General features: G+C 42.4%; 1 protein-coding gene across 6 annotated transcripts in view; it reads left to right on the top strand.

The window, feature by feature from the left end:
* Positions 1–2,041: 2,041 nt before the first annotated feature.
* The window catches only part of vegfab (vascular endothelial growth factor Ab), a 31,407-nt gene continuing 17,117 nt past the window's right edge, over positions 2,042–16,331 (top strand). For 2 of the 6 annotated variants that reach the window (XM_020454973.2, XM_020454972.2), the window contains exons 1-5: positions 2,043–2,814; positions 4,524–4,569; positions 5,070–5,210; positions 5,489–5,685; positions 9,839–9,915. In XM_020454973.2, the coding sequence (XP_020310562.1) occupies positions 2,710–2,814; positions 4,524–4,569; positions 5,070–5,210; positions 5,489–5,685; positions 9,839–9,915 (566 nt within the window). In that variant the 5' untranslated portion in view covers positions 2,043–2,709. Of the gene's footprint in view, positions 2,815–4,523; positions 5,211–5,488; positions 5,686–9,838; positions 9,916–16,331 lie in introns of all 6 variants that reach the window. The other 4 variants (XM_031800465.1, XM_020454974.2, XM_031800466.1 and 1 more) reach the window with 4 other exon arrangements.

Raw genomic sequence — 16,331 nt, 5'->3', positions numbered from 1 at the left:
CTAACGTCCATGGGAATGGAGAGGGGCTGAGTGGGAATATCCAGCTCGGAAGCCAGGGTAGCGTCCATAAAGCTCTCATCAGCGCCAGAGTCGATGAGTACCCGGAGAGATTTTGACTGTTTCCCCCACAGCAACATAGCATGAAAAGGAATGTGAGTAAGGGGAGAGGAAAATGTCTGGGTATGGCCCACCAGAGACAACAGAGAATCAAATATCTTCTGAAATTCCTCCCTGAACACCTCCAGACTGTAGGCAGACCGCGGATTGTTGCTCCCACACTGCCGTGGCCCAGGCAAGTGCCCTCCCGGACATCAGAGTAATGATGTACGGTCTGAGGGGAACAAAGCAGGCTGCAGCTCGAAAATTAGAGATCACTGGGAGAGAAAGGCCCGGCAGGTCCCAGAATCTCCACCATAGTGCTCCAGAGGTGGTAAGCGGGGTTCTCAGGACACTGGGGTGACCAGGAAGGCGGCGCTGCTAATAGCCGAGTTACTGAGGGGCTGGGAGGTTACCGTCGTGGTAGCCTGCCTGAGAGACAAGCCACGGAATTGCTCCAGCAAGTGTTCGGTCAAGGTCTGGAACACTTTCATAAGCCCGCGAAGCAACTTCTTGTGCCTTCCAATGGTGGCTCCTTGGGAGGAGATGGCGCTGCGGAGCTGGTCCGAGACTGTTGGGTCAGTCATGCAAGTTCGTACTATCACGTTTGAGGTATGACCCAGATGCAGACAGAGTTGAAGAAACAAAAGTTTATTCCTAACAACAGAGGCAGGCAAATGACAGGTCATGGGTCAATAATCCAGAGAAGGCATAAAGGGTCAAGAACGGCAGACAGTCTCAGGGTCAGGGCAGGCAAGGGTCAATAATCCAGAATGGTAGGTTAAGGTTCAAAACAGCAGGCAGTCTCAGGGTCAGGGCAGGCAGAACGGTCAAAAAAATGAGAAGGACTAAAAAACAGGAGCAGGAAAACAGGCAGGAGCAGGAAAACAAACACTGGTAGGTTTGACGAACAAAACGAAATGGCAACAGACAAACAGAACACAGGTATAAATACACAGGGGATAATGGGGAAGATGGGGGACACCTGGAAGGGGTGGAGACAATCACAAAGACAGGTAAACAGATCAGGAAGTGACAGTATTTGTGTCTCCCCTTTTCGTAGACCTATTATATGGATCAGATCATTTCATTTTTATTGAACTTTATCAGTGTCTTCAGAGTAGGCTATCCTGAAATTTTTGTCATATTAAAAAAGATTCTGGTAATATCTCCAGTAATATAATTGTAGTAAAATTGCATTAAATATGTTTCTAAAAGGAGAACATCTTCCTGTACAAAGAAAATAGAATAAATGTATCTGATATAGCCTAGGCCTACTCTATGCCACCACACCCTGCATTGAACAATATTTTTTTGTGATTCAGTGATTGAGTTATATTATTAGCCTACATTATGACTTTCCAATCAAATTATCACATTAAGAATACTAAGCTAGAAGTCTGCAAATGCAAAGATGCATGGAATGCTTTATTATAAAGGTGCATTTTTTATACGAAAATTTGCTTTCCCAAACTTGAAACCCAAGCTCAGCCTATGGTTAAAGGGCTTGTTCAACATTTTAGCCCGACTGACTCTACAGTCCGGCATCTTAATACTCATTATTATTTGTTAGTCAGTCAGTCTGAATTTACCCACGATATATTACGGATTTGATCCACACGGCCATTGTCAAGGTTTGATTGATGAATCTCACTGCACAAGCGGTCAGTATCAGAACACTGCGATCTGACCTCACACATCTGTCAAGATTGGGTAACCACGCCCACCCCTCCTTTTAGCCAATGAACCACTTTCGGTACTTTTCTCAATTTCAACCTCCTTGCGTCCTCTCCTCGCTCCTCGCCTCCTTCTGAAAACCCATTGGAAGAGAATGTCAGAGAGGAGGGACCTCTGACTTTCTCATCCAATGGGTTTGGCGAAGGAGGTGAGGAGAGAGGACCCGAGGAGTAGCCAATGCAATTGAAATTCTCACCCTGGGCTTCCAATCCCTCTGTGCTGCACGACAATTCGACAGTATATTCGCCGCTCGAGAGACGGAACCAGGGGGACAAGTTGTAGACCTCCAAAACTATTTTACGGTGATGCGTTAGCGACAGTAGGGTAGATGAGAGCTGGGATCACTCAAACCAGGAGAACGCGAAATTAAACCGCATTTTATGTCATGTTTGGAAGTTTTGACAGAACTCGTAAAACAGAGTATATTCTTTGAACGTTATTGTAAGCACAATTCTGGGGTTGACATACAGTAGGAGTGGGAGTTTCTGTAATCGCATGTTCCCCTTTTCCAATGGACACGCATTTGGAGACCCCTGGTACACCAAGTAGACCTATGGAATCACTTCTGTAATGTGGATTGCACATTTATTTGAAAAAAATAAAGGTCTACTTCAGAACGATGTGAGAAGATACGCGTCCTGGATTTTCATGTTTCTGGATATCTTAAAAATTATTGGCAACAGCTGAAAGTCGCTATGCTCAAGGGATTTCTGCTCAGGTGTCTTGCCTGCTCCGACCGTGGGACCAAAATGGATTTGACGCCACTGCAACCCCCCGTCCCACATTAACAGAAGTTCTACCAGTTCTTACATTTTGTTATTAACCTACGGTTCTAAATTTGACAAATGCTTTGGAAGAAATCGCAAGACGACCCGCATGGATTTTAAATCGACATTTGCATTTGGAATTTCAATCATGAACTTTGTTGACAGTTTGATAACCTTGTTTCTCCTGACGCTTCTGTATTTGTCAGCTGTCAAGGTAAATGATGTATCATAACAGACCCAGGGTCTCTAAATGGACGTCAAGAAATGTGTTTATATTTGTGAAATATGGTCAAGAGTAGGTCGTCCTTGTCGCTCCCCTTGTTAGGTCATTGCTCATGTTTTAACAACCTCAAAATGTTTCGTGGCATCGGATATATCTAAATAGCAAATCTGACACTGTTCCAACTTCATGTATTTACAGTGTGGTGTGGTGTGTTTGTCGTTCAGAGGTGGAATAGGCTTATCTAATGTTTTTGAACGAATGTTATAAACTTTAGTCTAGACTGGTGATTGCGGGCCTGCTCAGAACCACCTTGGCGATATTATTACGCTTTTAAAGGCGCAGCGGCATTTTGAATTTGCAGAGATATGGCAGCAGGTTCGCTGCCTGCACATTCGATCCTACAGTTTCATTTTAATAGGCACTATCGGAATACCACTACCCAACTACATCTTAAATGAACATTTCTGAAAAATAGTGCATTGGCTTCATATTTTATTAATGATGTAGGTCTATACTGGTCTATACTGGTTTGCAAATCATGAATCAAAATGTTGAAGCCTCCACATGACCCTTGGGCAAAAGTTTTTATGATAATACAAAACCCCCAACCAATATAGCTCTTTAGGAGACTTTTCAGGTTGGGGTGAAAATGGTCCAGCCAAGTCACCCATGATACAAGTCAGTATTCAACGTCTGTCCATGTCAGAGGAAGCCAGGAAATTATGTGGAAACTGGCCACTAGGGCAAACAGTGAGTGTTGTTACCTTTTTTTTTAACCTTTATTTAACTAGGCAAGTCAGTTAATAAGAACAAATCCTAATTTTCAATGAATGCCTTCAAGTAGGTTTCAGTGTTGTGGATGGGCATAAGCATCTACCTCTGATTACAAATATTGCAAGTTTGAATCCAGCGATTTAATATTTTTTAAGCCTATCCCAAACCTTAACCATTCGAAGTTGATGCCTAACCTTAAACATTTGGAATTAGTGCTGAAACATAACCCTAAACACTTTGAAATTTGACGTTTGGAACAACTTTGACATTTTACGTTTAAAACATGGATTAGCGTGTAATTCTGACGTGAGACTGAGAACTGGTAGCAGCGGTCACAGGTTGAGGTAGATATTTTGCGCTTGCATTGTTCCGACTAAACTCAGTAGTCCTCAGTGAAAGCCACTTGGTAATGAATCTCCAGGCATCATGCAATCCTGGGCAGAAATTGCACAAGTGTGTGTGTGTGTGTGATGATGATGATGTGTGTGCGTGCCTGTGTACGTACGTGCTTGCATATGAGTGGATCGATGCCAACCACTGTGGGAGGACTGCTGACAATCAATCCCCACTGTGGAGAAATGTCGCAAACTGTGGGCTGGATACGGGTCATTGTAGCAACAATTAACAAGTGTGGTCTGTTGAGTTGCGTAGCCTACACTCGCATAGAGAATTAAATGTTAACATTTGCAAACAGGCTTACAACTTCTTCAATCTTCACAGTGAATGACAATGTAGGCCTTGGCTTTGAAACAAAACAAACAAACCGGTTGATCTTTGACAGCGCCAATGTCAAATTGTGTCTGCACCACATAGCCTCTTTGGTTACACTTAAGTGAATGTGAACTGCACTGGAATATGACATTCAAAAATGTAAGGCTACAATCTAACCTTCAATTTGTGTGCCCCTTTTCCTTTCTCCCGTGCAGAGTGCCCACATACCGAAAGAAGGATGGAGGATTTCGCATGACGGCGGTAGGTGTAAGGCACCGTGGGAAAAGGGCTTTCATTGGGCTCCCTCGAAGGCAAACTGCCAAGGAAACAGGGTTTGTGTGGTTCACATTGAGAGCACAGGGAGACCCACACCTTCTAGTGGACTGAAGTGTAACTACACTACGTCCTCAGGTTGGCTGAATAGGCTCCAACATTGAAGCCATTGTAACACATTTCAAATAGAATGTTGTCAATTTTCACTTAAAATATCCATGAATTCCATTTGAAATATAGAATGGAATTGAGTCTCTGGCCCTCATGGGTTCTTTACACAAGCATAAGTTGCACAAAATATTTGGAAAGGAGCTGCTTTCGATCAGAAGCTGAATGTTATGTGATATTGTTTCATACTATGTTTGGTTTGGCTGGTATAGGACACTGCAGGGGGTGTGCTATGATTTCCCATTTCTCCTTTACTCTCCAAGAGGAATCAGAGTTTTTGTCTGTCTGTGGTGTCTCAATGTCTTTCCCAACATGTGCAGCCCCAGGCTACAATGTTTTTAGTGCTTCAGTGCAGAAGGTACCACACTTTGTGGGGCTGAGAGAGGGATTGAAAGAGGGAGTCAGTACAGAAGCATACCAGAGCCACAGTGAGAGAGGAAATGAGAGAGACACCTTGATGGGTGAGATAATATAATAATAAAATATATAATGTACATATGGCATGTACTGTAGTAGATGCTTTTATCTATAGCGACTTACAGTAATGCGTGCATACATTTTCGTATATAGGTGATCCCAGTGGGAGATACTGGTTGTTGAAGGGAAGTTAATGTAGTAGATGTATATTTTGTAATGTGCATGTGTGATCTTGCCACAACAGCCCTGTGTTTGTTGATCATTTACAGTATGTGTGTACGGGTTCTTGGTATACTAAATGTATGTGCATGTCTCTCCTCAGTGATATCCTTCATGGAGGTGTACAATAAGAGCCTATGTCAGCCCAGGGAGCTGCTGGTAGAGATCGCACAGGAGTACCCAGAGGAGGTAGAACATATCTTTATCCCATCCTGTGTGGTGCTGACGCGCTGCGCAGGCTGCTGCAACGATGAGATGCTAGAGTGCACGCCAACCTCCACGCATAACATGACCATGGAGGTGAGAGACAGAGCGTTTTATATTTTAACCCTTACATCTCCTTCACACTTCTTCTACAACCCTACTTCTACATATACCGGTTACATCACCAAGGAGGTGAGATACTGACCTCTGACCCCTTACCTCTTACATTTAGACTGGACACCTCCCCAAAATGGCATTTATAACATAATGGAGGTGTAACCCCATACTTCTTTCTCTTTGTGTTATTTCCTCTATCCCCCCATGTCCCCTCACAACACAGTAACATCACTATGGAGGTGAGAGCCCTTTAAACTTTAACCCCATATATTAACCCACTGTTCTCCGGCCACCGACGACGTGGATATGGATTAAGGCATTGAGACACCACATCCATAGCATCATGTTATGGACAGGAGGGATCTGATCCTAAATCAGCACTCCTACTCTGAGACACTTTGTGGATACAGGCCCTGATCAGTGCTCACTGTGATTGTAGATGGCACCCGGAAGTAGGAACGGACTCTTAGTTATCTAACAGAGACAATCAATATCGTAGAAGACGTCCATATGCCCTGAACATGCCCTGGGCATATGGATCCCCCTACCTCCTACATTGAGACACCACATCCATAGCCTCTAACCTCCACCTATCCTCACATACTATAACATCCCTTTCAGGAATCTCTCCAGCCTCTTTCTGACAATCCATATACCCTTATGCTACATGCGTGTCTCAAGTTATGTGTGTCTATGTATGTAGATATATGTAAGGGATAATCAACAAGGCGCTACGCGTTCTATGGACAATAATGAACAATGTGGAAGCTTCCACGAAGTTGCATTATTTTCCAGAGAAGACATAGAGCCCAAGTTGATTATCCCTTTTATACAATGGCTATAATTTGACACATTGCCGCTAGAAATGTGTTCGACATCAACTGAAGTAGCTAGCTACAGTAGTTGCCATGGTAACCAAACACACACACTTGCTAGTTTAGCTAACCAAACCATCAGTCCTAGCTTGCCATTATGAAAATCTAATTCAACAGTGCCAATAATGTTTTCAATTTAACTTTTGCTTTCAAATGCAGCTCAAACATAGAACATGTTAGCCAGAAATGGGACCAAGTCACCATTTTGCAAGTTTCAAGTCTTAATCTTTGAGTTTTGAGTCAAGTCCCAAGTAATAATGGGCAAGTCTCAAGTAAAGTTCCACAGCTCAGCTCCGGTCAAGTCACAAGTCTCTAATTTTGGGTTTCGAGTCCTCAATGGTTGTGTTTTATGCCATTGCAATGCATCTGTGATTTTGGACTGACATGTTTTACAAACTGCATCCCTTTTCCCCCCACTACCACAGCGTCTTTGAAACCGAATGCAACAATTTTGGGGACCAATAATGGCTTAATGCACAGGTGGCACTAGGTCCCAGTGTAGTGGGGCAAATGGTTTTTCCTGGGGCCCAGAGTTTTCCTAATCTGGTAACCAAACCAGGTATAAATAAGTGATTAATTAGTAGTTGTAAAAAGGTATTTATTTATATGGGCAATGGGACTAGATTTACATTTTAGTCATTTAGCAGACACTCTTATCCAGAGCAATTAGGTTTAAGTGCTTTGCTCAAGGGCACCAACAGATATTTCACCTAGTTGGCCCGGGGATTTGAACCATTGACCTTTCGGTTACTGTCCCAATGCCCTTATCCACTAGGCTACCTGCCACCTAGGTATACAGATATTTTCTAAACAGGTCAAATGGTTTTAAAGACATTTTGGAAAATTCCTGGGAGGATGGAAACCCTGTTAGACTGCAGCAACCTTGTACTTGTTAATATGAATTATATTTTAAAACTATACTTTCCTTTACACAGACACAACCATTGCAATTGGACAATAGAACTCACAGGGTTGAGCTTGCTTTATGCAGGTTTGCATTGTATAGGCCTATGCAACTGCAATTAAAAGTAACTCACACAGTCTATTTATGTAATCGGTATTGTGTTGTTTGATTCATTTAATTTAATACTTTTGGATTGAAAAGTTCATGGTAGCCCAGCCAGCCCAAGTTTGAATATAGCCTAAACCAAATTTGATCAAGTTCACATTTTCTCCTAACACAAATATATTGGCTATTAATAGGCTACAGAACCCTGGCTAGAGGGGACATGGAGCATTGTCTGTAGCCTATGTAGCTGCTGGCTGTAGTTGCCTATGCAGTAGCCAAGTTGATCAAACTGAGAAATTGTCTCGTTTTCTTCCCATACAGTTTAGGTGTAGGCTGCTGCAACATTTCTGTGAAGTTTTTGCTCGTGTATGTCAGTAGTAATGTGTAATCACGTTTGCTAAATAAATACTGTGGGGCGGCGTGCGCTTTGCTAAAGGATGTGCCTTGTACCTGGCCTGCGCAACCTGTGATTTCCGTGAATCTGATTGTTCAAGACACAGAACGGAATGCACAGAACCTGCAGCACTCCGATATGAAGGACAGATAGGCTTACATAGTGTGCGAGATGACTTATCGAGTCATACAGCGAAGTCCAAGTTAAGTCACAAGTCATAGATGCTCAAGTCAAAGTCAAGAGTTTTTTTGTTTTTTTTGCCAAGTAAAATCTTAAGTCGCAAAATTTAAGTCACATGACTCGAGTCCCCATCTCTGACTACAGCCATTGAATTCCACCGTGCAAATATACCAAATATATTGGCAACTACCTACAGTAGTTGCCGTGGTACACAGACTTTCTAGTTTAATTAACCAAACCATCAGTCCTAGCTCGCCATTATGAAAATCGAATTCAACAGTGCCAATTCATGTTTTCAATTAGAATTTTTCTTTCAAAAGTAGCTCAAACATAGAACATGTATGAATGAACTATAGCCATTGAATTCTACCGCGCAAATATACTGTGCATTATAGGGAAATAATGCATGCTCTAGAATGCCCTTCAAGCCAATCAGAAACAGGTATTCAACAATGCAATAGTATAATTAAGTGATAATGCCCGAGAAGCCGATTTCGTCTCGGGCCGGCAAACCGTGCCAATATATCCTCTAAACACTGTCTTCGAGGGCATTATCACTTTTATACAACGGGTTACCAACATATTCAAATAATGATTGACACATTTTAATTAAAAACGTTTTGATTAATTTATTCATACTATTTCATCCTTCCACAAGATATAGTCCGACACAAATCTAGGGTTGCTAGAGATGCAACCCAGTCGTTCAGTCTTTTTGTTCTGCATCTATGGATGCAACGCAGTCATTCGATCTAAATGTTCCATACTGGCTAGCAACGTTCTTATCCCTTTCTTGCTAGCCAACTACGCCTAACTTACAGTCACGTCAAAAAGTGCAGCCAGAATAACAGAAACGTAGCTGCATTTGTTTAAGCTGTTTTCTATTGACATTTATTTGGCTATATCCATAACAATGAGCTAATGAGACTCGATTTCACCTGGCATAGAAAATGTGCTCACTCGTCAGGACACTGTTGTTCAGAGGAGTTAGCCAACAACACAGCTACAGTAACACAATCACTTCAAACTGAAGCTGGAAAGACTGCAAATTATCTGCGTTTCGTTTTTACCTTTTTTCATTTGACATTTTTTTTGTATATATCCCTAAATATTATTATTATAGCTGATTCCTGATTTCGACATTGCTAAGAAATGTTGCCCGCCTGTCTCTCGTCCCGACTCGTTCATTACTATGGGACAGCGGGAGATCAAATTTGAATATTGAAACAATGTTGCAATTGTCGGAGAGACAGATTGAAGGTTTTTTTTTTTTATCTCTGCTGTTGAAAACGAAGTGTTAGTCTAAAAGAAATGTGAGATAATGCCTAGATGCTTTTATAGAGGAGATCAAGTTTATAAGTTGCCTGGCTGAGCTGATGAGACAGTGGAACAGGGTAAATAGGCATTTTAACGTCATAGATTTAGCCAGTGACAACTTGTGGAATAGACACCGGCTGGAATGCGGTTTTAACCAATCAGCATTCAGGATTAGACTCACCCGTTGTATAAAAATGTGTAAACAGTATATATGTGTGTGTGTGTGTGTGTGTGTGTGTGTGTGTGTGTGTGTGTGTATAGTATATTTTAGTATATGGTGGGAAAGGAGAGAGTCTGTGTGAGTATGTTTGACTGTTCTATATTAGACTCTGTCTTCTCTTGTTTTTGTTTCCACAGATAAAAAGAATAAAACCCCAAAGGCAAGAAAATAATATCTTTATGAGTTTTACAGAACACAGTGCGTGTGAATGCAGGTAAGATGTGTTTAAGTATTATTTTGTACACTTGCTGCATGTACACACACACACACACACACACACACACACACACACCTACCTACTATCTACTCCAGTGTTCTTCTCAGTTCAGGGCATATGGAGGTCTTCTACGAGGAATTCAGGGGCATTTACTGTAAACAGCGATATTGATTGTCTCTGTTAGATAACTAAGAGTCCGTTCCTACTTCCGGGTGCCATCTACAATCACACTGAGCACTGATCAGGGCCTGTATCCACAAAGTGTCTCAGAGTAGGAGTGCTGATTTATGATCAGATCCCTCCTGTCCATATTATCATATTCATTATGATCTTAAGGCAAAACTGATCCTACTATAGATCAGCACTCCTACTCTGAGATACTTTGCAGGTCACAGAACAGTGATATGGTATGAACCATGTATCAGCTTTTCCTTTAACGCCATAGCTATTCATTTATTTAACATTTTATAAAGATTTCTAGCCTACATTCAGTGTGTATAATTTTCCACCTTTTCATAACCACCATATAAACTGCTCAAACCATTAATTCATTGTTTGTTAACCATTAATAAACTCTTTTGTAAATCACTTTTCACGACTCTAACTAGTTTATAAGTAGACTGCAATGTTTTACATGGTTTTCTACGAACCATTTGAGAGTACTGTGAAATGAAATGTGACGTTTCACAATTCTTGGCCTCCTGTACACACTGGATTAGCTGTGAGCCAGAGGATTCGTTGCTCCATAATCAGCTATAGTGAAATGAGCAACAAAATAGAATTGAGAATCGGCTATTGTTATCAGATAGTGTGTGTGTGTGTGTGTGTGTGTGTGCGTGTGTGTGTGTGTGTGAAAACAAATCAAGGAGATAAGCCAGGGAGAAAGCCATCTTTGTCATGACTACCTGGGGATCAGGGATGGAAAACACTAGAGTGCTACAGGGCCACCCAAGCTGAATCCTGCCTATGTCTATCTATCTGTCTACTGTTGATGATCTGAATCTGTTTACAAAGAAACAAACGGTGGGCTAGATTTTGTATTTATCATGGATCCCCATTAGCTGTTGCCAAGGCAGCAGCAACAGTAGTCTTCCTGGGTCCAAACACATTAAGGCACTTGCATTACATATAAAACAAATATATAAAACAGTACAACATTATTACACCACTACATATCTACAATACAAAATGTATGATACCACAATACAACAATATTACAATGTACGTGTGTGTAGAGTGCATGTGCTAGCGCTTATGTGCGTATGCGTGTGTCTGTACTTTTGTGTGTCTCTTCAGTCGCTGTGTTCCATAAGGTGTATTTTTACCTGTTTTTTATTTACATTTTAATCTGACTCTACTGCTTGTGTCAGTTACCTGATGTGGAATAGAGTCCCATGTAGTCATGGCTCTATGTAGTTCTGTGCGCTTCCCATAGTCTGGTCTGGACTTGGGGATTGTGAAGAGACCTCTGGTGGCATGTCTTGTGGGGTATACATGGGTGTCCGAGCTGTGTGCTAGTAGTTTAAAGAGACCGCACGGTACATTCACCTTGTCAATGCTTCTTACCAAAACAAGTAGTGATGAAGTCAATCTCTTTTCCACTTTGAGCCGTGAGAGATTGACATGCATGTCATTAATGTTAGCTCCCCGTGTATTAAGGGTCAGCCGTGCTGCCCTGTTCTGAGCCAATTCTAACTCCCTCTTTGTGGCACCTGACCACACAACGGAGCAGTAGTCCAGGTGTGACATCTAGGGCCTGTAGGACCTGCCATGTTCATAGTGCTGTTAAGAAGGCAGAGCAGAACTTTATTATGGACAGTCTTCTCCCCATATTTGCTACTGTTGTATCAATATGTTTTGACCATGACAGTTTACAATCCAGGGTTACTCCGAGCAGTTTATTCACCTCAACTTGCTCAATTTCCACATTATTCATTACAAGATTTAGTTGAGATTTAGGGTTTAGTAAATGATTTGTCCCAAATACAATGCTTTTAGGTTTTGAAATATTTAGGACTAACTTATTCCTTGCCACCCATTCTGAAACTAACTGAAGCTCTTTGTTAAGTGTTGCAGTCATTGTAGTAGTTGATGTGTATAGTGTTGAGTCATCCGCGTACATAGACACACTGGCTTTACTCGTTGGTAGAGATTTTTAAAAGTTAAGGGGCCTAGACAGCTGCCCTAGGGATTTACGGATTATGTTGGAGAGGCTTCCATCAGAGAACACCCTCTGTGTTCTGTTCAAATCAAATTTTATTTGTCACATGCGCCGAATACAACAGGACCTTACAGTGAAATGCTTATACAAGCCCTTAACCAACAATGCCATTTATGAAAAATAAAATTAAGGAGTAACCAATAAAATAACTGTAGCGAGATTATATACACGGGCTACCGGTACAGAGTCAATGTGCAGGCGCACAGGTTAGTCGAGGTGATTGAGACAATATGTAAATATAGGTAGAGGTAAAGTGACTATGCATGGATAATAAACAGAGAGTAGCAGCAGTGTAAACATGGGGGGTGGGGGGGGGGGGTAATGCAAATAGTTTGGGTAGCCATTTGATTAGCTGTTCAGGAGTCTCATGGCTTGGGGTTAGAAGCTGTTAAAAGAAGCCTTTTTGACCTAGTCTTGGCGATCCAGTACCACCTGCTGTGCGGTAGCAGAGAGAACAGTCTATGACTATTGTGGCTGGAGTCTTTGGCAATTTTTAGGGCCTTCCTCTGACACCGCCTGGCATAAAGGTCCTGGATGGTAGGAAGCTTTGCTCCAGTGATGTACTGGGCTGTACACACTACCCTCTGTAGTGCCTTGCGGTCAGAGGGCGAGCAGTTTCCCTACCAAGCAGTGACGCAACCAGATGCTCTCGATGGTGCAGCTGTAGAACTTCTTGAGTATCTGAGGACCCATGCCAAGTGTTTTCAGTCTCGTGAGGGGTATAGGCGTGCCCTCTGCACGACTGTCTTGGTGTGTTCCGACCTTGATAATGTTTGGTGATTTGAACACCAAGGAACTTTAAGCTCTCAACCTGCTCCACAAAAGCCCCGTCGATGAGAATGGGGACATGCTCGGTCCTCCTTTACCTGTAGTCCATAATCATCTAATTTGTCTTGATCATGTTAAGGGAGAGGTTGTTGTCCTGGTACCACACTGCCAGATCTCTGACCTCCTTCCTATAGGCTGTCCCATCGTTGTCGGTGATCAGGCCTACCACTGTTGTGTCATCGGCAAACTTAATGATGGTGTTGGAGTCATACATGGCCATGCAGTCATGGGTGAACGGAGTACTGGAGGGGACTGAGTACGCACCCCTGAGGGTTCCCCATGTTGAGGATCAGCGTGGTAGATGTGTTGTTAGCTAATCTTACCACCTGGAGGCGGCCCGCCAGGAAGTCCAGGATCCAGTTGCAGAAGGAGGTGTTTAGTCCCAGGGTTCCTTAGCTTTTTGATAAGCTTTGAGGGCACTATGGTGTTGAAAGCTGAGCTGTGGGTAATGAATAGCATTCTCATGTATGTGTTCCTTTTGTCCTGGTGGGAAAGGGCAGTGTGAAGTGCAGTAGGGATTGCATCATCTGTGGATCTGTTGGGACGGTATGCAAATTGGAGTGGGTCTAGGGTTTCTGGGATGTTGGTGTTGATGTGAGCCATGACCAGCCTTTCAAAGCACTTCATGGCTACAGACGTGACTGCTACGGTTCCATAGTCATTTATGCACGTTACTTTGGGGCTCTTGGGCACATGGACTATGGTGGTCTGCTTGAAACATGTTGGTATTACAGACTCGGTCAGGGACAGTTTGAAAATGTCAGTGAAGACACTTGTCCACTGGTCAGCTCATGCTCGGAGTGCACGTCCTGGTAATCCGTCTTGCCTTGTGAATGTTGACCTGTTTAAAGGTCTTACTCACATCGGCTACGGAGAGCGTGATCACACAGTCGTCTGGAACAGCTGATACTCTCACGCATGCTTCAGTGTTGCTTGCCTCGAAGTGAGCATAGAACTTTTTTTTCTGGTAGGCTCGTGTCACTGGGCAGCTCGCGGCTGTGTTTTCCTTTGTAGTCCGTAATAGTTTGCAAGCCCTGCCACATCCGACGGGTGTCAGAGATGGTGTAATACGATTTAATCTTAGTCCTGTATTGACGCTTTGCCTTTTTGATGGTTCGTCGGAGGGAATAGCAGGATTTCTTTCCCACTCCTTGAAAGTGGCAGCTCAGTGCGGATGTTGCCTGTAATTCATGTCTTCTGGTTGGGGTATGTACGTACGGTCACTGTGGGGACGACATCATCGATGCACTTATTGATGAAGGCAGTGACTGATGTGGTGTACTCTTCAATGCCATCCGATGAATCCCCCGAACATATTCCAGTCTGTGCTAGCTAAACAGTCCTGTAGCTTAGCATCTGCGTCATCTGACTACTTCCTTATTGATGGAGTCACTGGTACTTACAAGTTCCCTTGTAAGCAGGAATCAGGAGGATAGTTTATGGTCAGGTTTGCCAAAAGGAGGGCGAGGGCAGAGCTTTGTACTCGTCTCTGTGTGTGGAGTAATGCTGGTCTAGTGTTTTTTTTCCATCTGGTTGCACATGTAACATGCTGGTAGAAATTAGGTCAAACGGATTTAAGTTTCCCTGCAGTCAAGTCCCCAGCCTCTAGGAATGCCACCTCTGGATGAGCATTTTCTTGTTTGCGTATGGCTTTATACAGCTCGTTGAGTGCCGTCTTCGTGCCAGCATCGGTTTGTGGTGGTAAATGGACAACTACGAAAATATAGATAAACTCTCTAGGTGAATAGTGTGGTGTACAGCTTATCATGAGATACTCTACCTCAGGCGAGCAAAACCTAGAGACTTCCTTAATATTAGATTTCGCACACCAGCTGTTATTTACAAATATACACAGACCGCCACCCCTTGTTTTACCAGAGGCAGCTGTTCTATCTTGCCGATGGACCGAAAACCCAGCCAGCTGTATGTTATCCATGTCGTCGTTCAGCCACAACTCGGTGGAACAGATATTACAGTTTTTAATGTCCCGTTGGTAGGATAGTCTTGATCGGAAGTCGTCCATTTTATTATCCAATGATTGCACGTTGGCTAATAAGACTGATGGTAAAGGCGGATTACTCACTCCCCGTCGGATCCTTACAAGGAACCCCGACCTATATCCCCGATATCTCAGTCTCTTCTTCATGCGAATGATGGGGATTTTGTCCTTGTCAGGTGGCTGAAGTAAATCCTTCGCATCAGACTCATTAAAGAAAAATCTTTGCCCAGTACGAGGTGAGTAACTGCTGATATCCAGAAGCTCTTGTCGGTGGCAGAAACATTGTGTACAAAATAAGTTACAAATAACGTGAAAAACACACACAATAGCACAATGGTTAGGAGCCCGTAAAATGGCACCATCTGTATAGACATGTACATCTTTATCCACACTAGAGGTCGACCGATTAGGATTTTTCAGCGCCGATATTGATACCGATTATTGGAGGACCCAAAAAACCCGATACCGATTAATCGGCCAATTTTTTAATTGTCATTATTACAAAAATAATTGTCATTATTACAAAAAAAAAAAAATATATATATATATATATATATATTTTTTGTAATAATGACAATTACAACGATACTGAATTAACACTTATTTTAACTTAATATAAAACATCAATAAAATCAATTTAGCCTCAAATAAATAATGAAACATGTTAAATTTGGTTTAAATAATGAAAAAACAAAGGAATATGTGCCATGTAAAAATGTGTGCCATGTAAAATATGTGCCATGTAAAAAAGCTAACGTTTAAGTTCCTTGCTCAGATCATGAGAACATATGAAAGTTGGTGGTTCCTTTTAACATGAGACTTCAATATTCCAAGGTAAGAGGTTTTAGGTTGTAGTTAATATAGTATTTATAGGACTATTTCTCTCTATACCATTTGTATTTCATATACCTTTGACTTTTGGATGTTCTTATAGGCACTATAGTATTGCCAGAGTAACAGTATAGATTCCGTCCCCCTCCTTGCCCCTACCTGGGCTCGAACCAGGAACACATCGACAACAGCCACACTCGAAGCATCGTTACCCATCTCTCCACAAAAGCCGCGGCCCTTGCAGCGCAAGGGGAATAACTACTCCAAATCTAAAAGCGAGTGACGTTTGAAACAGTATTAGCGCACACCCAGCTAACTAGCTAGCCATTTCAGATTGGTTACACCAGCCATTAGGCCGATAGGCTTGAAGTCATAATCAGCGCTGGCAAAACACACGAAAGTGCTGTTTGAATGAATGATTACGGGCCTGCTGCTGCTCAGACTGCTCTATCAAATCAGACTTAATTATAACATAATAACACACAGAAATACGAGCCTTTGGTCATTAATATGATAGAATCCGGAAACTATCAT

This window comes from Oncorhynchus kisutch, linkage group LG21, assembly GCF_002021735.2.
Source record: "Oncorhynchus kisutch isolate 150728-3 linkage group LG21, Okis_V2, whole genome shotgun sequence".
NCBI classification, from domain to species: Eukaryota; Metazoa; Chordata; class Actinopteri; order Salmoniformes; family Salmonidae; genus Oncorhynchus; species Oncorhynchus kisutch.
The sequence above is the reverse complement of the archived record's forward strand: the minus strand, read 5'-3'. Positions and strand labels throughout refer to the sequence as shown.